We start from the raw sequence: 23,594 nt of genomic DNA, 5'->3' as shown, positions 1-23,594 counted from the left end.
TTATGAATGAAAAACACAAACTCGATGTGTCTCGCCAGTACGGACGTATGGTTGCAAAACGATTACGAAAGATATTTACTTGGTTTTATTTGTTAGAATAATGGTTTGATATGTATTTTTCAAAATTACGAAATGCGAAAACCAAGGAATTATAAGGCGTTTGATAATAATTATGTTGTACAGGACAACTGTATAACACAATTCACGTGATTTAGAAATACCAAACTTATCATTTAGGAGCCTATCACATTGTTTTATTCAGGGTCAAAAACCATTGTCCATTTCCACTTGTCATACTACTACTACTACTACTACTACTACTACTAATAATAATAATAATAATAGCATAATAATAATAATCGCTTATATTTACTAATTATGTTGGGAGGGCGTGGTTTGATTAATGTGGAGGCTTTCCATTTTGTGCACTTTTGCACTCATTTAATTGTCTGATGATCCTCTTGTGACGCATGTCAAGACTAATGATGAAAAGAAGGCATTCCACAGTTTTCTAAAACGAACCTCGAATGTGGGACATAATCTCAATGTCGGTGTTGATTTTGTTGATGGTTCTGTACAGCTGGACGGTGCAGAAATGAGTATCAACCAAGCGAAGTGCCATATCAAATCGGCCCAGACTCAGATTTTCAAGGAGAGGCTATCTGAACGACCACTGCATCGAGTTTATGTGCAGTGTGTTGAGAGGATCAGCAATCCTGCAGAGTCCTTCACTTGGATGAAGTCGTCTTGCCTGAAAAGGGAAACAGGAAGTTCAAGGCTTTCTGTTTGCTGCTCAGGACCAGTCACTTCCAACTCGAAACCGTTAATGTGTGATTTTGCATCAAAATGTGAATATGAAATGTAAACTAAGCGGCAAAAGAAAGTATAGGTTGACAATTTGCGATAACTTGTGGAAAGTAGCCTATGGCATAAACAGCAAGTGCATGTTAGCCGTATAAATGGGAGAGAGAGAGTCGTCATATAACGCACACGTTGCCGTCATATAGCGGACACGTGGGGTCATAAGACGGACATGTTGCCGTCATATAGCGGATACATTGCCGTCATATAGCGGATACATTGCCGTCATCTAGCGGAAGCATTGTCATCATATAGTGGACACATTGCCATCATATAATAGACACATTGCCGTCATAAGACGGACATATTGCCGTCATATAGCGGACACATTGCCGTCATATAGCGGGTATATTGCCGTCATAAGACGGACATATTGCCGTCATACAGCGGACACACTGCCGTCATATAGCGGGTATATTGCAGTCATATAGCAGACAAATTGTCGTCATACAGCGGACACATTGTCGTCATATAGCAGACAAATTGCCGTCATATAGCGGACACATTGCCGTCATATAGTGGACACATTGCCATCATTTAGCAGACAAATTGCCGTCATATAGCGGACACATTGCCGTCATATAGCGGGTATATTGCCGTCATATAGCAGACAAATTCCCGTCATATAGCGGGCATATTGCCGTCATAAAGCGGACATATTGCCATCATATAGAGGACATATTGCCGTCATATAGCGGACACATTGCCGTCATCTAGCGGACACGTGGTGTCATATAGCGGACACGTTGCGTCATATAGCGGACACATTGCCGTCCTTATGGTTAACAAATCAGCTGTCATCCATGTTTTGTCGTGACAGATCCAACGGGATATATATTGTGTTATCAATAGCTGATAGCCTTTCTTTATCTCAACACTGATAAAGCATTAACTACACAGAGTACAACCGAGCATATCGGCTATTGTATGATCGCCGGAACCATTTAGCTGCCTTTTGTTACATCCGTCTCGAACTATCCTTCATCACCGACAGTTGAACATTGACTATATTGAAGCTTGTAAGATCAGCAGGAGTTTACAATGTCCCATCTGACGAAACAAGAGAGGGAGAAGTACATCAAGATGTTTCTGGGGGTGGACTCGAATGGGGACGGCTGTCTCAACATGCCTGAGGTCGGCGCACTCTGTTCAGCTCTCGGCTATCGCATGTCCCGGTCGAGAATTGTGGTGAGTTCTTTCTTCTCGATATTTTCAAAACATCCTTCAGGCACTGCCTCCCTCGCTCTATGATCCACAGGTCTCAATTGTCATGATGTTAATCAATCGCATATCGAAAACAATACGCAAAATAGGAGTCAGTTTGGTGAGTCTGTTTGTTTGTTGAACGCCGCACTCAGCCATATTTTATATATGATAATCGAGTCCAGTGATTGTCATCATGAGCATCGATCCCCACAATGGGGATACGATGACATGCATCAACCAAGTCAGCGAGCCTGACCACACGATCCCGTTAGTCGCCTCTGACGACAAGCATAGTCGCCTTTTACAGCAATCATGGGTTGCTAAAAACAAACAAATCATAATGATACCAGTGCCAGCGACCATTGCTAACGCTACTACTGCCCAATTTGCTAAAAAACAAAACAAAACAAAAACCTAGAAAATTCTTCAATCACTCTCAAGCATTTCAAAACATTATCAAAAATCACCAAAACTATATTCCGAAACCAGCACATAAGTGATCAAAGGCTACAGGCCGAAAGGCCGTTGACTTAACACGTATAAGTGTTAAGGAATATTGCTTTTTGAGTGAGTGAGTGAGTTGGGATTAACGCCGCTTTTAACAATATTCCAGTTATATCGCTGCGTGTCAGCTTAATGTGGGAGGAAAGCCCGAAGTGATGCAGGTCTCAGACGTTTACCACTTCGGTGAAAACCACGAGCACGGGTATGGTGCTGACAAACCTAGAAACATAATCGGGGCGAACCGGGATTGGAACCCACAATCATAGGTTTCTGGCGTGCCAAAGGGACGTAACTCTGCACAGCGAATCGCGGCGCCTTAGACGACTGGGCCACCCGTGCCCCCTATTGCTTGTTGACTATACTTTGATATGTTATATTTGTTCATTGAATAAAATAGAATTAATATATTCAACTATCTCATATTCTTCTTTACCTTATTCTACAAGGATGTGTCCACTATGTTTCTGAAGGGTCAGCTTATTACTCCTCTGATTACACTGTAGACGAAAGGATCTGTAGACAAAAATGGTCGCCCCAAATGAACCATGAACTCGAAGCCACGGGAAACCTCGAATACTCCGTAGTTCGAAACAGGGGGTGTCGATATTAGGTCCTAGTGTTTGTATTATGTCTGGGGGGTGAAGTCCCAGCGGCTATATCGAGATTATTGTTTATCTAATCCTGCATAATCTTTTCCTGTATATTCACATACACGTGTATTACTATTGATGTACAAATCTAAAGAAACCCTCTCTACTCGTACTACGACACAGCTGTCTGTTCTGAACGCACTGCGAAAATGATGTCCATGTCCATGTTTACCGGTGTTAATCATTAAAAAGCTTCTTCTTTTTTTTTGTCGGGATGACTCAGAACATGCAATGATCACGATCGCCTGGATCAGTTTATCCCTGGAGTGATTGTTTGTTTGTTTGTTGTTTAACGCCGCACTCAGCAATAATCCAGCTACACGACGGCCGTTCTAATGGACCACACAATCCAGTGATTGACATCATGAGCATCGATCTACGCAATTTGGATACGATGACATGCACCAACAAAGGCAGCGAGTCTGACCTCCCGATCCCGTTGGTCGCCTCTTACCACAAGCACAGTCTATTCTTCACGGATTCTTGCGTGAATGCGGGGTGGTTTTGCGGCATGTGACGAATGAACGATTAAACTACACTATGAGTCATGTGATAACGTTATACAGTGATAATGTGAGTCAAGTACTAATAGGCTTGTTCAATTGAAAGTCACTTCTGTTTCTGCCAACGTTGAAACGCGGGTGTTATCTATCAGTACGATTAAAAGGATTGGATTCGTCCTTGACACCATGTCTTCTATATGTGATTCATGTGTCCTTAGCTACACGGCTGTATCCTCTCTGTACCTCCCTCTGTACCACCCATTGTACCAAGTCATCACGTTTCCTTCAGGCCCTGTTCAACTCGCTGGACACAGACAAAAACTCCAAGGTGACCTTGGACGAGTTCCTGGCCGCCATGCCATCCATAGCGCCCACAGAGAGGAAGTAAGTGTTCCCCTACAGTGTGAGTTCCTGGTTGTCATGCCAACCATAGAACTCAAACAGGGAAATTAAGTACTCTCTGACAGTGTTAGTGAGTTCCTGGTCGCCATGCCAACCATAACACCCAAAGAGAGAAAGTAAGTGCCCCTTTATTATGTTAGTGAGTTCCTGGTTGCCATACCAACCATATCGCCTACAGAGAGGAAGTAAGTACTCTCTGACAGTGTTAGTGAGTTCCTGGTCGCCATGCCAACCATAACACCAAAAGAGAGAAAGTAAGTGCCCCTTTATAATATTAGTGAGTTCCTGGTTGCCATGCCAACCATATCGTCCACAGAGAGGAAGTAAGTACTCTCTGACAGTGTTAGTGAGTTCCTGGTCGCCATGCCAACCATAGCGCCCAAAAAGAGAGGAAGTATGTGCCCTCTTATAGTGTTAGTGAGTTTTGTAGCTATTAAAACAAACACATCCCCGAAAAATATTAAATGGTCGATCACTAACATAAAACATACGTTGTCAAAGTGGTGGTATGCTATGTTGTACTCTAATGGGTTATTTTACACTGCAGGTGCGCAAACATCAGACGTCTCTTTCGCAGCTTGGACACAAACAAAGATGGCGTCTTGTCAGTAGACGAACTGTCTCGAGTTATGGCTACTGCTGACACACCTCTGTCTAGGGAAGAAACAATGCAGCTGATAGCTCAGGTCGACCGGAACGGAGACAACAAACTCGACTATGAAGAGTTCGTGGAACTGATGGAGACGAGTAGTGCCAGATGAATCTACATCAGTTCAAAACAGCCTCAACAAGAAGTGAACACAAACATATATACTCTTCAAAAAAAAGAAACTTGACACTGACTTTCAAAATGTAATATAATGCGATTGTTTCAAAATAGGACACAGAAACAATAATTGAAACACTGTTTGAAGATCAATGTACACAATGTTCAAAACATTAATCGTGTTACCTAGACAGACACACGTACACGATACAGTTTATGTCACAGGGGTAGAGAAAATGTCAGTATCGGTTGTGCCCACCACGTGCATCAGTCACCACTTGACACCGACGACCCATAGATGCAATCAAGTTGTCAATAACACACTGTTGGATGTGCTGCCATTCATGCTGATGTGCATCAAGAAGCGCCGGAAGTGTTTGGGGCGGTGGATTCCTTCTGCGAACGCGTCGATCCAACTCGTCCCACAGATGCTCAATCGGGGACAAATCTGGTGACCGGTGGCCAAGGTAATGTCTGGATGTTGTTGTGCTGCAAGAAGTCCTGACAAACACATGCAATATGTAGTCGGGCGTTGTCCTGCTGGAACTGTCCGCCATGAACGTTGACGTGAGGAAGAACGTAAGAATGTAGGATCAAGTCTCTGTAACACACACCTGTCAATGCACCTGCCACATGCACGAGAGGCGTCCTACCACCGTGATGAATTCCGGCCAATACCATGACACTCCCGCCGCCAAATGGGACAACCTGCTGCACACAGTTGGGGGCGTAACGTTCACCCCGACGTCTGTAGAGACGTGCGCGCCCATCAGCACGTGTGAGTAGGAAACGGGACTCGTCAGTAAACAGTACATTTCTCCACCATCTAACCCTTTGTTGGCACCAAAGCAGACGGTCCGCCAGATGACGTGGGGTCAATACATGACGTCGAACAGGTCTTCGTGCAAACAGTCCGGCCTCCCTCAGTCTGTTGCGTACCGTTTGATCTGATATTCTGCGTACCCCAGGGATCTGTGTGGTTGTAGGCGTGGCTGTGGTAGTGTGGTCTCGGAGGTGTCGCAGCCGGATGTATCGATCTTGTGCTTGGGTTGTCACCCTTGGTCTTCCTGACCTTGGTCTGTCGTCAACTGTTGGTGTTGTTGTATCGGGTCCACAGAGCGGAGATTGTCAGTCTGGATACGCAAAAGTGCCTGGCCACCTCCAATCTCCCAATGGCGTTGTTCCGTTGCATTCAGTCTTGGCATTCTGTCACCGCCTCTACTGCCGTTATAAGGACTGTATGAACAGCCGTTGATGTGGACTTTTAAGCCCAATCAGCAGGGGGGGACTGCATTCCTAAATATTTATGTGCTTTGCATGTGTTTTCGCGAATTATAGACACATCATCTTTGACTTATTTGGTTCTCATTTAATGTAATTGTTTTAGATATTTGGCATATATGTCAAGTTTCTTTTTTTTGAAGAGTATATTACAAATAACATCAACAAAATACATTCATGAACATTAACAGGAATAACATAAATAACATACACATAAACGATATCAACAAACAGAAACGCCAAACGGGAACGAAAGAAACATTAATAACCTGGCGGAGTATCGAAGACACAGAATATTATTTTTTTTTATCGTGAGTTGTTACCGAACAGGAAATGAGTTGTTACCATACAGGAAATGAGGTGTTACCGTACAGGAAATGAGTTGTTACCGTACAGGAAATGAGGTGTTACCGTACAGGAAATGAGTTGTTATTGTACAGGAAATGAGGTGTTACCGTACAGGAAATGAGTTGTTACCGTACAGGAAATGAGGTGTTACCGTACAGGAAATGAGTTGTTACCGTACAGGAAATGAGTTGTTATTGTACTGGAAATGAGTTGTTATTGTACAGGAAATCTAGCTCCAGCCTACTTGACAGAACTGATTCCACGTTACAAGAATGTGCGCTCCCTGCGGTCCCAAAATCAGCTCCTTCTAACAGTGCCATCTGTGAAGACATCATCATTGGGCATGCGATCCTTCGCCTACACAGCAAGCTCCCAGTGGAATGAACTCCCTCTCTCCATAAAGACATCGTCATCACTCTCCTGCTTAAAAACCCCCTGTAAGACCCACCTGTTCAAGAAACACTCTCACTGACTATAAGTTTCATTGCAGCGAACAGAACACTTATTATTATAATTAATAATGATATCATTATTATTATTATTAAATTAGTTGTTACCGTACAGGAAGTGAAGCTTCGGTACAACGTGGAACGAAACCTATTGTGTTGTTTATTATTCATCACCGTGTATTGTAGACTCGCTACTTATTCGTTATCCCCAATTATATCAGCTCACGGACGAGTATGAAGCGTTGCATGAATACGTAATCGGTAATATTTAAAGGGGGCACGGACCGCCCAGTCGTCTAAGGTGCTGCAATTCGGTGTGAAGAGTTGCGTTCCTTGGACACGCCAGAAACCAATGGAACAATCCCGGTTCGCCCCTATTATGTTTCTAGGTTTGTCCGCACCATTCCCGTGGTCGTGGGTTTCACCGTAGTGGTAAACGTCCGAGACCTTCACTTCGGGCTTTCCTCCCACATCAAACTGACACAGCGTGATATACCTGGAATAACTGTTCAAAGCGGTGTTATTCCGAACTAACTCACTCAATTATCAAAGGGCATTTTGCCAAACAATGGATCTGTCAGATTAGATAAACGCCTTCGACCAGCGTCAGCTGAGCTTATCCTTCCTCCATTTTAAAGCTGACACGACGTGATATTAATAAAATACGTTAGCGTTGTCGTTAGATGGCAGAGATGTTTCCTATACGACGTTAAATTGTATCCCACTCATTCACTCCCATGGTTACGCTCTATGGATGTGTTCACTTACACCAACATGGTAAGGGTGAATAATTTTACGCCGCTTTTAGCATTATTCCAGTAATATTACGGCGGGGGACACCAGAAATGTGCTTCACACATTGTTCCCATGTGGGGAACGTACCTGGGTTTTGGAGGTGACCAGCGAACGCTTAAACCACTAGGCTATCACAACATGGTTATCAAACCTGCGAGGTGGCGACAATGATACAAAGGACACATCGTTATCAGCGACAACAATACCAACCACCACAGACAAGAGGCATACAGCAAGCCGCATACCTGTCCCCCAAGCCCGTCATACACTGACACGCGACTCGGTCAAGTGGCAAGTCATGGGACACTTTTTTTTCGGATTTTTCGGCCTTGGGAACAATTCCAAGAACACATGTATGGTAATGCAGGACAAGAATAATATAGAAAATTCTGGGGTTCGAACCCACGATCACCAGATCCTGACACGACTAAGGGAAGTAACTCTGCGCACTGAAGCGGTCGCCATTACACCCCACGGTGATATAAACTGCAGGGCGAAACAAATTATATCACTTGTATTTGACCAAAACATTACAAGCGTTATCAAACGTTACTAGGCTGAAAACAGTCCCAGAAACACTGCCAACGTAAGGTCCAAAACACAACTGAATCAAATCAACCCCATTTCTTTTGAACACGTTGGCGGTTTTAGTTATGTCATAGCGACCGATTTATGACTATCATTGTCTGAAGTACATTTGACCCCAAAGGCAAATTACCCTGTAGTTATGTCTCCATAACTTTATTGTCATTACGTTTTAGGCGCTAATCCCCGTTGTTAATCCTCACCAACATTTCATTGTATATTGACTGACAGCCAAACTGGGCTACTTTATCGCTTCCCGTTCATTACAGTTATTTATACCAGTATGACATTTATTGCCTTAATTGTTTATCCCCTAAGCTGTATCATCCCCAGAAGTCCCAGACAGACAGACAGACAGACAGACAGACAGTTTATTATAGTCTCACCTCATTACAATGATTTATACATACTTTTAAAATACAAAAAATTATATCTCAAATACATATCATATGTAAAAGTATACAAGCGTAAAATGTAACGAGCCACCCTATACAGGGTTACGAGAGACGTTTCATAAAAAGAGCATATTAAAATATAAATAAAAGGTACATAAACAACAACGCATATTAAAGTAAAACCATGAATTAAGAATAAAGGCAATCATATCTTTTAGATAAAATGTTAAAGCAGGTTTTGGCACTTAAATATATCACATCTTGGGAAGACAGGATAAAACTGGCTTTTCTCGGATCATCGAAATTCTTAAAATCGTCTTCAACATCGCAACATTTTCTTAAAAGTTCTTCTCTTTCGGTTTCATAGTTAGGACATCTTAGTAATACGTGCTCTTCGTCTTCTATACCATCAGCACAAAATGGACAGTCATATTCTTTCATCTAGGGGCGTGTTTGTGTACTCTACTTTGAGGGGCGCCACCCCACTCCTGAACTTGGCTAAAGCCGACCTGTATCTCCTCGGCATAGGGGTTCGAACATAATACTCCGTTTCGTAACCTTCCTTGAAACTGTTGTATGTTCTTAGCTTATTTCCGCCGATTCCTCTCTTTCCTTCCTGTTGTGAAACCTCGTTCCTCCAATTTTTCTTTAAATTGCTGCATAGTCTTATCTTGGATGGTATTCACAATGTAATGACTTCCATATACTTTGTCCAGTGGTATAATGTGAGTTAGGCTTGATTCCTGTAACTTCTTGTGTATTCGGAAGGTCCAGTTGGATTTTCGTCTTATTGCCCATTGATGACTCCACTTGAATATCTTGTAGTTGAGACGCTGATGGTCAATTCTCCTATGGCGCATGTATAGCCGGTTGACTGACCCCCACTGTCGCAGTGTGGTCTGGTCCCAGCCCATGTCTCCAGAAACAGCGTTGTTTGGCGCAAATTTTCTCAACCCTAGGAAGTATCTCATGGCTCGGTTCTGGACAGCTTCTTTGCATGACATGTTGTATGTACCCCAAATGTTAGCTCCGTATTCAATCACCGACCACACCATTGAGTCATAGAGTTTCGTAAAAGTCCCATACTCCATGCCACCTAAAAGCTTGAATTTCGCTATTAAAAGCCCTAGCGCTCTGCTAGCCCAACTTGCTGATGCCTTAGCCATTCTCTTGTAATCTAAGTGCTCTGTGGGTAGTATTCCCAGATATGTATATTTCTCCGTTATTTCCATATATTCATCTCCACACTTGAAAACCTCGGTTGTTCTTTTCACTCTTGCACCACGGAAATGAATAACTTGGAATAGTATCGTTCTTCAAACACCAACTGTTAAGGCAATTCAACAAAATGTTTAGCTCACTTTCAGATTCGGCCAGTAGTACTATGTCATCAGCATAGGTTAAAATACCTACTTTACATTCTCCAGTAGATACACCAATGTCCATATTATTAATTAAAGCCATGAGGTCATTTATGTACAAATTAAACAATATAGGTGAGAGTACGCATGCGCAACCTTGTTTTAATCCACTGTCTACGTTGAACAAAGGGGTGTGTCTCCCATTTAGCCGAACACAACACTTTACTTCTTTGTATAGCGACGATATTGCTCCGAACATCTTGCCTTTGATATCAAGTTCCCGGAGTTTCTCCCATAGAATTCCTCTGTTGATAAAATCGTATGCTTTGCGGAAATCTATAAAAGCTGCGTATGTAGACTTGCCCATCGCTTTTCGGGTTTCAATTATAGAGGTAATAGAAGTGACGTTGTCAATCTGTGAACTTCCCTTCCGGAAACCGTTCTGGTTGTCTTCTATTATAGAGTGAGATTCTGCAAAACTAGAGAGCCTATTATTTAAAATACTGCAATAAAGCTTGTAGCTTGCGCTAGTTAGAGTCAGTGCTCTGTAGGAGAGAGGATCTCTCCTGTCCTCTGTCGACGACTTCGGTGTCGGGTTTATCACAGCCTTTGTCCACTCAGATGGTATGCAGCCTTTCTCAAAACAAATATTAAACAGATTGTACATGTATCTCGCACACTTCTCATTCTTTAATACTTCCATTGGTATATTATCTAAACCTGGCGCTTTACCCTGTTTAGCCTTCACAGTTGCGGATTTTATTTCGTCATGAGAAATAGGGTCACTCATACTGTCTTCTTCGTCAGTTGTAGAATATGTTACACCTCCCTGGGAGATATTTCCATTGCAGTTGAGGATGTCCGAGTATGCCTTGTACCAGGTGTCCATGACCTTGTCCATATCTTTACTCATATCGTTTTCCTCCTTCCATTACCAATTCCTACCTGCCCGATCTTCCTCCAAAACTCTCCAGGGTCTGATTTACACAGTTCCTCCATATCTTGAAGTGTTTTCTTAACATGCACACGTTTAGCGCGTTTGCATTCTTTATCGAAAGTTTTTCTTCTTGCAACGTATATACTCTTAAGCTGTTGTTTCCTGGGACCATTAGATTTGCACCATAACCTTTCTGCTTCACAAAGGTTTTTCCACAGATCAGCCAACTCCAAGTTCCACCACTGTTTCTTGTATTTACATTTCTTCCTCACCGAGTAATGCACAACTTTTCTTGACGGAAGATGTTATTTCATCTCACATAACACAACCTCGGCGAACGATTCGAAAGCCTTATTGATTGAAGTTTGGTCTTTTATTGAACTATCTAAATCCTTAATAACTTGATATAGGTTCTGACCTGACTCCGTTGAGGTAAAGAAGTGCTCCGGAATTTTTGAACAGTCAAATTTCACAGACGTAACTGGAATAACATCATCTTTGGTGACACTCGAGTGCGTTGTACCTACTTCTAGTTTCATAGTCCACTTCAACATAGAGTGATCCAGCTTGAGAATATATGCAGCCTGCTGATGTAGCTAAAACATTTGGTCTAACCACTTCAAAATCTGTGAAGTATTTCAACGATTCATATGCAGTCAGACAGTAATCAACCACAGAAGTGACCCTATTTGATACATATGTGTAATCATTCCTTTTACAATCTCTACCATTAACAATACAATAATTGGCATTAATCAAAAAGTCAATAAAAGCACGACCATGAGCATTAATAACATCATCAACAACATGTCTATCACTGATTGTATCAATACCTTCAACAAAGTCAGTCAGGTTGCCACATCGGCTATTAAAATCGCCACATAAAAATGTTGTGCCTTCAGTGTAATAGGTATGCACATTTAATAACAGGGTTTCATAAACTCCAAAGCGTCAATGTTTCCTGTTGAGTTTTCTAGAGGCATGTAGCACACACATGCAGTCAACGCAGTGGGTTCACTGTTATGTTTACCCACCAATCTCAACCATAAAATGCCTTCATATGAATTGTCTAAAATATTCACATTATATTTTTCACATAATTGGTCTTTTATTAAAAATCCAACACCGCTCGATCCCATGTCCAGAGCAAAATCATTGTCTTTCCATTGTTGTTCACTACTATATATGTGCTAGTGTTAGTCAGGCTTGGTATTACGAGTGCTGGTGGAGGGACGACCTCGAGCAGGATGTGCCGCTCGTAGGAAACGCCTTGAGGTGAGCTGGAGCTCCGCTCACCTCTTGTACGCCTGAGCTGGTCCGCTCATCGCTGTGTTTGTGTTGTCAGAGCAGGTATTCCGCCCATTGTGCAATTGTTGTTTATTGTTTACATGTTGTGCTTAAGCGTTCCTGGGCAGTGATGTCGATTTTGTTCTTATTCCCCCAAGAGCTAATTCCCCGTCAACATGCGCGTTGACAGTTATTTTAAACTTGCTGGTTTGAATTCAGTCAATTGGAACCATTAATACCTTCCACTTCCCTGTACAATCAGGAAGCATAATGTTCAGTACAACTGACTTACTTACTGGCTGTGTTGGGAGCTTAGAAATATTAGAAATCAATACAATTTTAGTATTTATAAACACCGGTAACTCGAATACCGATTGACAAGAATATGAAAACGGTAACTTTAGGAAACAACTAGAAAACAAAAAGGGAAACGAGTCGTGTCGACCGCGCACTGAGCGTTCCTTCAGCCTGGACGAGTGAGTGAGTGAGTATGGTTTTACGCCGTTTCTAGCAATATTCCAGCAATTTCACGATGGGGGGCACCAGAAATGGGCTTCACACATTGTACCCATGTCGGGAATTGAACCCGGGTCTTCGGCGTGACGAGCGAACACTTTAACCACTAGGCTACCCGATCGCCCCCCAGCCTGGACGAGGACTGAATTGACGGAGTCTGACTTTGTCAAGACAATGTGAGTATCTGAAATTGTGGAGCCTTATTGAAACCAACACGTATGCTAGAACTTAAAATGTGTAAAATACGAAGCTTCTCTAGGTGCATAGCATTCAACTGTCGAAAGTGAGTTGGGCGCACGGGTGGCCCAACACTGTTTATGGCCTCACTGGACAATGTTCCCTAGCTATGCCGATGTTCTGTAAATAATGGAGCGGGAACCTGCAAATCCAGTGATTGATATTATGAGCAATGATACATGCTGTCGGATGTCGCGCAGTCAACAAAGTCATCGTTCCTGACCACCCGATCCCTTAAGTCGCCTTCTACGACCAGCATAGGTTAAGGGGGGTCTCGTTCTAACCCAGAATTTACATATTTAAAAACAAGTAGAGAGTCGCAAGATTTAAAACAAAATGGCTAGCCATGCCTATCTAATAGCCGATAAAAATGGCAAGAGGACGATACAAATGTGAGGACCTGCTGCTTGTGTATCCATACTACTCCCAGGACACCACCCCCCACCCCACCCCCCAAAAAATAAAAAAATAAAATAAAATTAAAAAATAAATAGATAAATAAATTAAAAAATCGGGACCCTCTCCCCGTGGTTTCCTGTTCACACTATTATCTAAATATCGTCGTTTAGTTGGGATATTGATGACTGCGATGACGTGGCAATGCGGGTAGTACCTTCAAAATCCGCGTTATGACACGAACTGTCTACCATAGACGAGTCAACAGGCTGCCCGTTTCCTTGTTTGCCAGTGGTTAACCATATAAGGAAACTTTGCGGATATGTTGTATGTCATGTTTCCGGAATACTTGTGTGGGGCTATTTTTTCAGTCCAGGAAAATCAATCTATTTTCAGTCAAACTGTAAACATATAGTCAAGCGTAGTGTGTCGAGGCCAACAATACCACCGTGAGCCCTGGTGTCGACAATGGCCCACCTGACACAGAGCGAGAGAGAACAATATACTAAACTGTTTCTCCGAGTTGACACCAATGGCGACGGCTGGATGAACCTTGCAGAGTTGTCTGTCCTTTGTGAAGTTCTCGGTTACAAGCTTGATCAATCTAAGATACAGGTAAACCCTTCTCTGTTTATTCCGCGTTCACGCTGCATCTGTTGATGATAATTTCCTTGCTCTATCTCATGGAATAATTAGTGAACCTCACACTTGTCTTTTGACATGAAATATATCAACACGAGCCGATTACAGTTCAAACCTCCGAGGTTTCCAGATATAGCGCTATGACTGAGTGAGTGAGTATGGTTTTACGCCACTTTTAGCAATATTCCAGCAATATCACGGCGGGGGACACCAGAAATGGGCTTCACACATTGTACCCATGTCGGGAATCGAACCCGGGTCTTCGGCGTGGCGAGCGAACACTTTAACCACAAGGCTATACCCGACCGACCAAGTAGCGCTATGTATTTTTTATCTCGAATTCGAGATACGCAGGCAATTTACATATATTATATAGTGAAGCACTCGGTACCGGATATTATGTTAGGTTAATAATAGGTCAGCGATATCGGTACATTCAAGATAAGGGATGTTGATAATTAACGGCTCGGGTGGTGAAGAGTTTTAGGGGGTCACAAGTTTATGCGGGGGAGATGGTGGGGTCAGCAATTTTGTTCAAATGTAACAGGGGGTTAACAATTTTGTAGACACCAAAAACCACAATGGCTTGCACATCGACACAGTGGTTTTTAACAATATCACTATCTCCCTCAGTGTCATAGCTGGATGTTACATCAACAAAACCTCATCATCAGAACATCATCAGAACAGTGAGTGAGTGAGTTTGACATTACGCCGCTTTTAGCAATATTCCAGCAATGTCACGGCGGGGGACACCAGAAATGGGCTTCACACATGTTGGGAATCGAACCCGGGTTTTCGGCGTGACGATCGAACGCTAAACCACTAGGCTACCCGACCGCCCCATCAGAATAGAGTAATCCCAGTCATCACTGTTCTGTGTCATCAAGTTCGTTTTTCAAGTATTCTCTCCCTTGATTCTTGCTCTACAATTAAGTGCTCAATTTTCATATGCCAAAGGCTCCTTAATTCTGTCTATTATTCCCTTTTCATTTTTTCATGTCTTTTGTTATTTTGTGATATTTTGACACTAAAAGTTGTTTTATTAATTTTTACTGATAGCACTGATGAGGGTTTCTCCTCTGCTCTACTCGCATTTCGGTAAACCTACACAAACTTCTGGATTCTCCTACATGGTTCTCGCGATCTCAAGACACCCGCTCTTGATTTCCAAAACATTTTACCGACCAATCAAACGAAATAATTCGAGGAGGGTGGGAGTTTATCGAAAAAATAAGTCGCTTGAAAATGTTATGGTTAAGACTGTTGAAAAATACAGAAAATAAATACATTGTTGCAAGATGTTTTTTGAAAAAACAACATTTCAGCTCATAGTTTTAATTGTAAAACCAATATATCTGGTTTTGCAGCTGTAGCTGAAAAAAACCTATTCAGTATCCAAACATGATATCAGTCGAGAAAATCAAATAGTCGGCCCCTCACTCACTCACTCACTCACTCACTCACTCACTCACTCACTCATCCATCGTACCAAGGATACAAACTTGTGGTTCACTGAAATATCTTCTGACTACAGTCCCTGTTCAACTCGTTGGATACAGACAAGAACTTGAAGGTGACCTTGGACGAGTTTCTGGCTGCCATGCCACAAATCGAGCCCAAAGAGAGGAAGTAAGTACAGTGTTAGTGAGTATAGAGAGGAAGTAAGTGTTCCCCTACAGTGTTAGTGAGTACAGAGAGGAAGTAAGTGTTCCCCTACAGTGTTAGTGAGTACAGAGAGGAAGTAAGTGTTCCCCTACAGTGTTAGTGAGTACAGAGAGGAAGTAAGTGTTCCCCTACAGTGTTAGTGAGTATAGAGAGGAAGTAAGTGTTCCCCTACAGTGTTAGTGAGTATAGAGAGGAAGTAAGTGTTCCCCTACAGTGTTAGTGAGTACAGAGAGGAAGTAAGTGTTCCCCTACAGTGTTAGTGAGTACAGAGAGGAAGTAAGTGTTCCCCTACAGTGTTAGTGAGTACAGAGAGGAAGTAAGTGTTCCCCTACAGTGTTAGTGAGTACAGAGAGGAAGTAAGTGTTCCCCTACAGTGTTAGTGAGTACAGAGAGGAAGTAAGTACCCTCCTACAGTGTTAGTGAGTACAGAGAGGAAGTAAGTGTTCCCCTACAGTGTTAGTGAGTATAGAGAGGAAGTAAGTGTTCCCCTACAGTGTTAGTGAGTACTGAGAGGAAGTAAGTGTTCCCCTACAGTGTTAGTGAGTACAGAGAGGAAGTAAGTACCCTCCTACAGTGTTAGTGAGTACAGAGAGGAAGTAAGTGTTCCCCTACAGTGTTAGTGAGTATAGAGAGGAAGTAAGTGTTCCCCTACAGTGTTAGTGAGTATAGAGAGGAAGTAAGTGTTCCCCTACAGTGTTAGTGAGTACAGAGAGGAAGTAAGTGTTCCCCTACAGTGTTAGTGAGTATAGAGAGGAAGTAAGTGTTCCCCTACAGTGTTAGTGAGTATAGAGAGGAAGTAAGTACCCTCCTACAGTGTTAGTGAGTATAGAGAGGAAGTAAGTGTTCCCCTACAGTGTTAGTGAGTACAGAGAGGAAGTAAGTGTTCCCCTACAGTGTTAGTGAGTATAGAGAGGAAGTAAGTGTTCCCCTACAGTGTTAGTGAGTATAGAGAGGAAGTAAGTGTTCCCCTACAGTGTTAGTGAGTATAGAGAGGAAGTAAGTACCCTCCTACAGTGTTAGTGAGTATAGAGAGGAAGTAAGTGTTCCCCTACAGTGTTAGTGAGTACAGAGAGGAAGTAAGTGTTCCCCTACAGTGTTAGTGAGTATAGAGAGGAAGTAAGTGTTCCCCTACAGTGTTAGTGAGTACATAGAGGAAGTAAGTGTTCCCCTACAGTGTTAGTGAGTATAGAGAGGAAGTAAGTGTTCCCCTACAGTGTTAGTGAGTATAGAGAGGAAGTAAGTACCCTCCTACAGTGTTAGTGAGTATAGAGAGGAAGTAAGTGTTCCCCTACAGTGTTAGTGAGTATAGAGAGGAAGTAAGTGTTCCCCTACAGTGTTAGTGAGTATAGAGAGGAAGTAAGTGTTCCCCTACAGTGTTAGTGAGTATAGAGAGGAAGTAAGTACCCTCCTACAGTGTTAGTGAGTATAGAGAGGAAGTAAGTGTTCCCCTACAGTGTTAGTGAGTACAGAGAGGAAGTAAGTGTTCCCCTACAGTGTTAGTGAGTATAGAGAGGAAGTAAGTGTTCCCCTACAGTGTTAGTGAGTACAGAGAGGAAGTAAGTGTTCCCCTACAGTGTTAGTGAGTACAGAGAGGAAGTAAGTGTTCCCCTACAGTGTTAGTGAGTATAGAGAGGAAGCAAGTGTTCCCCTACAGTGTTAGTGAGTACAGTGAGTGAGTGAGTGAGTGAGTATGGTTTTACGCCGCTTTTAGCAATATTCCAGCAATATCACGGCGGGGGACACCAGAAATGGGTTTCACACATTGTACCCATGTCGGGAATTGAACCTGGGTCTTCGGCGTGACGAGCGAACGCTTTAACCACTAGGCTACCCGACCGCCCCTAGTGAGTACAGAGAGGAAGTAAGTGTTCCCCTACAGTGTTAGTGAGTACAGAGAGGAAGTAAGTACCCTCCTACAGTGTTAGTGAGTACAGAGAGGAAGTAAGTGTTCCCCTACAGTGTTAGTGAGTATAGAGAGGAAGTAAGTGTTCCCCTACAGTGTTAGTGAGTATAGAGAGGAAGTAAGTGTTCCCCTACAGTGTTAGTGAGTACAGAGAGGAAGTAAGTGTTCCCCTACAGTGTTAGTGAGTATAGAGAGGAAGTAAGTGTTCCCCTACAGTGTTAGTGAGTATAGAGAGGAAGTAAGTACCCTCCTACAGTGTTAGTGAGTATAGAGAGGAAGTAAGTGTTCCCCTACAGTGTTAGTGAGTACAGAGAGGAAGTAAGTGTTCCCCTACAGTGTTAGTGAGTACAGAGAGGAAGTAAGTGTTCCCCTACAGTGTTAGTGAGTACAGAGAGGAAGTAAGTGTTCCCCTACAGTGTTAGTGAGTATAGAGAGGAAGTAAGTGTTCCCCTACAGTGTTAGTGAGTACAGAGAGGAAGTAAGTGTTCCCCTACAGTGTTAGTGAGTATAGAGAGGAAGTAAGTGTTCCCCTACAGTGTTAGTGAGTATAGAGAGGAAGTAAGTGTTCCCCTACAGTGTTAGTGAGTACAGAGAGGAAGTAAGTGTTCCCCTACAGTGTTAGTGAGTACAGAGAGGAAGTAAGTGTTCCCCTACAGTGTTAGTGAGTACAGAGAGGAAGTAAGTGTTCCCCTACAGTGTTAGTGAGTACAGAGAGGAAGTAAGTGTTCCCCTACAGTGTTAGTGAGTACAGAGAGGAAGTAAGTGTTCCCCTACAGTGTTAGTGAGTATAGAGAGGAAGTAAGTGTTCCCCTACAGTGTTAGTGAGTATAGAGAGGAAGTAAGTGTTCCCCTACAGTGTCAGTGAGTACAGAGAGGAAGTAAGTGTTCCCCTACAGTGTTAGTGAGTATAGAGAGGAAGTAAGTGTTCCCCTACAGTGTTAGTGAGTATAGAGAGGAAGTAAGTACCCTCCTACAGTGTTAGTGAGTATAGAGAGGAAGTAAGTGTTCCCCTACAGTGTTAGTGAGTATAGAGAGGAAGTAAGTGTTCCCCTACAGTGTTAGTGAGTATAGAGAGGAAGTAAGTACCCTCCTACAGTGTTAGTGAGTACAGAGAGGAAGTAAGTACCCTCCTACAGTGTTAGTGAGTACAGAGAGGAAGTAAGTGTTCCCCTACAGTGTTAGTGAGTACAGAGAGGAAGTAAGTACCCTCCTACAGTGTTAGTGAGTACAGAGAGGAAGTAAGTGTTCCCCTACAGTGTTAGTGAGTACAGAGAGGAAGTAAGTGTTCCCCTACAGTGTTAGTGAGTATAGAGAGGAAGTAAGTACCCTCCTACAGTGTTAGTGAGTACAGAGAGGAAGTAAGTGTTCCCCTACAGTGTTAGTGAGTACAGAGAGGAAGTAAGTGTTCCCCTACAGTGTTAGTGAGTATAGAGAGGAAGTAAGTGTTCCCCTACAGTGTTAGTGAGTATAGAGAGGAAGTAAGTACCCTCCTACAGTGTTAGTGAGTATAGAGAGGAAGTAAGTGTTCCCCTACAGTGTTAGTGAGTACAGAGAGGAAGTAAGTGTTCCCCTACAGTGTTAGTGAGTATAGAGAGGAAGTAAGTGTTCCCCTACAGTGTTAGTGAGTACAGAGAGGAAGTAAGTGTTCCCCTACAGTGTTAGTGAGTACAGAGAGGAAGTAAGTGTTCCCCTACAGTGTTAGTGAGTATAGAGAGGAAGCAAGTGTTCCCCTACAGTGTTAGTGAGTACAGTGAGTGAGTGAGTGAGTGAGTATGGTTTTACGCCGCTTTTAGCAATATTCCAGCAATATCACGGCGGGGGACACCAGAAATGGGTTTCACACATTGTACCCATGTCGGGAATTGAACCTGGGTCTTCGGCGTGACGAGCGAACGCTTTAACCACTAGGCTACCCGACCGCCCCTAGTGAGTACAGAGAGGAAGTAAGTGTTCCCCTACAGTGTTAGTGAGTACAGAGAGGAAGTAAGTACCCTCCTACAGTGTTAGTGAGTACAGAGAGGAAGTAAGTGTTCCCCTACAGTGTTAGTGAGTATAGAGAGGAAGTAAGTGTTCCCCTACAGTGTTAGTGAGTATAGAGAGGAAGTAAGTGTTCCCCTACAGTGTTAGTGAGTACAGAGAGGAAGTAAGTGTTCCCCTACAGTGTTAGTGAGTATAGAGAGGAAGTAAGTGTTCCCCTACAGTGTTAGTGAGTATAGAGAGGAAGTAAGTACCCTCCTACAGTGTTAGTGAGTATAGAGAGGAAGTAAGTGTTCCCCTACAGTGTTAGTGAGTACAGAGAGGAAGTAAGTGTTCCCCTACAGTGTTAGTGAGTACAGAGAGGAAGTAAGTGTTCCCCTACAGTGTTAGTGAGTACAGAGAGGAAGTAAGTGTTCCCCTACAGTGTTAGTGAGTATAGAGAGGAAGTAAGTGTTCCCCTACAGTGTTAGTGAGTACAGAGAGGAAGTAAGTGTTCCCCTACAGTGTTAGTGAGTATAGAGAGGAAGTAAGTGTTCCCCTACAGTGTTAGTGAGTATAGAGAGGAAGTAAGTGTTCCCCTACAGTGTTAGTGAGTACAGAGAGGAAGTAAGTGTTCCCCTACAGTGTTAGTGAGTACAGAGAGGAAGTAAGTGTTCCCCTACAGTGTTAGTGAGTACAGAGAGGAAGTAAGTGTTCCCCTACAGTGTTAGTGAGTACAGAGAGGAAGTAAGTGTTCCCCTACAGTGTTAGTGAGTACAGAGAGGAAGTAAGTGTTCCCCTACAGTGTTAGTGAGTATAGAGAGGAAGTAAGTGTTCCCCTACAGTGTTAGTGAGTATAGAGAGGAAGTAAGTGTTCCCCTACAGTGTCAGTGAGTACAGAGAGGAAGTAAGTGTTCCCCTACAGTGTTAGTGAGTATAGAGAGGAAGTAAGTGTTCCCCTACAGTGTTAGTGAGTATAGAGAGGAAGTAAGTACCCTCCTACAGTGTTAGTGAGTATAGAGAGGAAGTAAGTGTTCCCCTACAGTGTTAGTGAGTATAGAGAGGAAGTAAGTGTTCCCATACAGTGTTAGTGAGTATAGAGAGGAAGTAAGTACCCTCCTACAGTGTTAGTGAGTACAGAGAGGAAGTAAGTACCCTCCTACAGTGTTAGTGAGTACAGAGAGGAAGTAAGTGTTCCCCTACAGTGTTAGTGAGTACAGAGAGGAAGTAAGTACCCTCCTACAGTGTTAGTGAGTACAGAGAGGAAGTAAGTGTTCCCCTACAGTGCTAGTGAGTACAGAGAGGAAGTAAGTGTTCCCCTACAGTGTTAGTGAGTATAGAGAGGAAGTAAGTACCCTCCTACAGTGTTAGTGAGTACAGAGAGGAAGTAAGTGTTCCCCTACAGTGTTAGTGAGTACAGAGAGGAAGTAAGTGTTCCCCTACAGTGTTAGTGAGTACAGAGAGGAAGTAAGTGTTCCCCTACAGTGTTAGTGAGTACAGAGAGGAAGTAAGTGTTCCCCTACAGTGTTAGTGAGTACAGAGAGGAAGTAAGTGTTCCCCTACAGTGTTAGTGAGCTCCTTGTCGCCATGCCAACCATAGCGCCCACAGAGAGGAAGTTAGTACCCTCCTACAGTGTTAGTGAGTTTTTTTGTGGCCATGCCAACCATATAGGACCCACAGAGAGGAACTAAGTGTGTCCCTACAGTGTTAGTGAGCTCCGTGTGGCCATGCCAACCATATAGGGCCCACAGAATGGATGTAAGTGTTCCCCTACAGTGTTAGTGAGCTCCGTGTGGCCATGCCAACCATAGCGCCCACAGAATGGATGTAAGTGTTCCCCTACAGTGTTAGTGAGCTCCGTGTGGCCATGCCAACCATATAGCGCCCACAGAATGGATGTAAGTGTTCCCCTACAGTGTTAGTGAGCTCCGTGTGGCCATGGCAACCATAGCGCCCACAGAATGGATGTAAGTGTTCCCATACAGTGTTAGTGAGCTCCGTGTGGCCATGCCAACTATAGCGCCCACAGAATGGATGTAAGTGTTCCCCTACAGTGTTAGTGAGCTCCGTGTGGCCATGCCAACCATATAGCGCCCACAGAATGGATGTAAGTGTTCCCCTACAGTGTTAGTGAGCTCCGTGTGGCCATGCCAACCATAGCGCCCACAGAATGGATGTAAGTGTTCTCCTACAGTGTTAGTGAGCTCGGTGTGGCCATGCCAACCATATTGCGCCCACAGAATGGATGTAAGTGTTCCCCTACAGTGTTAGTGAGCTCCGTGTGGCCATGCCAACTATAGCGCCCACAGAATGGATGTAAGTGTTCCCCTACAGTGTTAGTGAGCTCCGTGTGGCCATGCCAACCATAGCGCCCACAGAATGGATGTAAGTGTTCCCCTACAGTGTTAGTGAGCTCCGTGTGGCCATGCCAACCATATAGCGCCCACAGAATGGATGTAAGTGTTCCCCTACAGTGTTAGTGAGCTCCGTGTGGCCATGCCAACTATAACGCCCACGAAAAGGAAGTAAGTGCTGGTGTATCAACATTTTAACAAGCATTTGAATCACGATATCTTCCGTCTCGCGTGACGCTAACAGGTAATGGTATAATCACACAATATTTGAATCGGAAAAGTCAAATTGTTACTCACCAAACGCCAAACCTGGGACCTCTAGGAATTAATACGTGGAAAGGTGAGGAAATGTAATGATGTTATTGGTAAATAAATACATATAATAATTATATCATCAAAATGTATTGATTTATGTCAATCACAATTCGTCAGTATCACCGCCATCTCACAACGGGGTGGTCTGAAATTGGGTTTAACGTCGCGTCCAAGATTATTGTGTGTGTGTGTGTGTGTGTGTGTGTCCGAGCCGACCAATCCATTTATCCCCTTAATGTCGAGCGCCAGACAGGGTGACAACAAGTACCACATTTTAACGTCTTTTGGTACGACGCGGGAACGGAGGCGGTCCATCCGTCTACGAAATACAAATGTTACCTCATAATTTTAAACTATTCTGCTGCAATTCCAGATGTGCCAACCTGAGACGCCTCTTCACAATGGCAGACACAAACAAGGATGGCCTCTTATCCGCAGATGAATTGTCACGGATTCTGACGACTGGGGACACGCCAATAGCTGAGGATAAAGCGAAGCGACTCATAGCTCGGGTTGACAAAGATGGAGACCAAAAACTCGACTATGAGGAGTTCCTGAAACTGATCGATCTTATGTATTAGGCAACTTCAGAATATCAATCAGAATATCAACTTCAGAATATCTTCACAATATCAAAAATCATCATCATCAACTACAGGGCTGTATGTAGCTCCTTGCATTTAATTGACGACGTCCATGACACAACTGATCAACATATAAATTAACAATGGCCTCTTTTAAGTGCTGTAAAGCCCAAATATTATGCTTACATTTTAGTGAAACACTGTCTCTAGACGTGTGAATTTGTTTTCGGGTGCTGAAGCATGATTTCATGTTATTACAAAACAAAATATGGCAAATAGAAATAAGATAAAAGTTGATTTATTTTTATTATATTTTTTGTCTTGTTTGTTGTTTAACGCCGCACTTCGCAGTATTCCAGCTATATGACGGGGGCCTGTAAATAATCGAGTCTGGGCCAGACAATCCAGTGATTGACATTATGAGCATCGATCTACGCACTTTGGATATGATGACATGCATCAACCAAGTCAGCGAGCGTGACCACCCGATCTCGTTAGTCCCCTCCTACGACAGTTGCTGAAGACATATTCTAACCCGGACCTTCACGGGTTTAAAATTGGAGACCGATCATATGGTTTGGTTTAACAACTAGATAGATGTCAAAAGTGTGATCAGATGGATCTTTTTTTTTTAAAGCGATAAAGATGGAGTACACCGTATTATAACAGTTTCGCCTAACATATCGTGTTGA

The 23,594-nt window shown here is 43.2% G+C and overlaps 2 protein-coding genes across 2 annotated transcripts; both read left to right on the top strand.

The window, feature by feature from the left end:
* Window positions 1-1,854: 1,854 nt before the first annotated feature.
* On the top strand, window positions 1,855-5,903 carry LOC139450434 (calmodulin-like protein 5). The gene is made up of 3 exons (XM_071232132.1): window positions 1,855-2,049; window positions 4,014-4,108; window positions 4,674-5,903. The coding sequence occupies exons 1-3, from the start codon at window positions 1,903-1,905 to the stop codon at window positions 4,885-4,887; spliced, it is 456 nt and encodes a 151-aa protein (XP_071088233.1). The 5' UTR covers window positions 1,855-1,902; the 3' UTR covers window positions 4,888-5,903.
* A 7,924-nt stretch (window positions 5,904-13,827) lies between these two features.
* Window positions 13,828-23,172, top strand: LOC139450525 (uncharacterized). The gene is made up of 3 exons (XM_071232257.1): window positions 13,828-14,094; window positions 15,659-15,753; window positions 22,692-23,172. Exons 1-3 carry the CDS (start codon window positions 13,948-13,950, stop codon window positions 22,897-22,899), a joined length of 450 nt encoding a protein of 149 aa, XP_071088358.1. The 5' UTR covers window positions 13,828-13,947; the 3' UTR covers window positions 22,900-23,172.
* Window positions 23,173-23,594: the final 422 nt, after the last annotated feature.

The sequence above is a fragment of the Haliotis cracherodii genome, unplaced genomic scaffold, assembly GCF_022045235.1.
Source record: "Haliotis cracherodii isolate W230 unplaced genomic scaffold, xgHalCrac1.p SCAF_8, whole genome shotgun sequence".
In the NCBI taxonomy this organism is placed as follows: domain Eukaryota; kingdom Metazoa; phylum Mollusca; class Gastropoda; order Lepetellida; family Haliotidae; genus Haliotis; species Haliotis cracherodii.
Note: the sequence above shows the minus strand (reverse complement) of the source record. Positions and strands in the feature narration are given on the sequence as shown.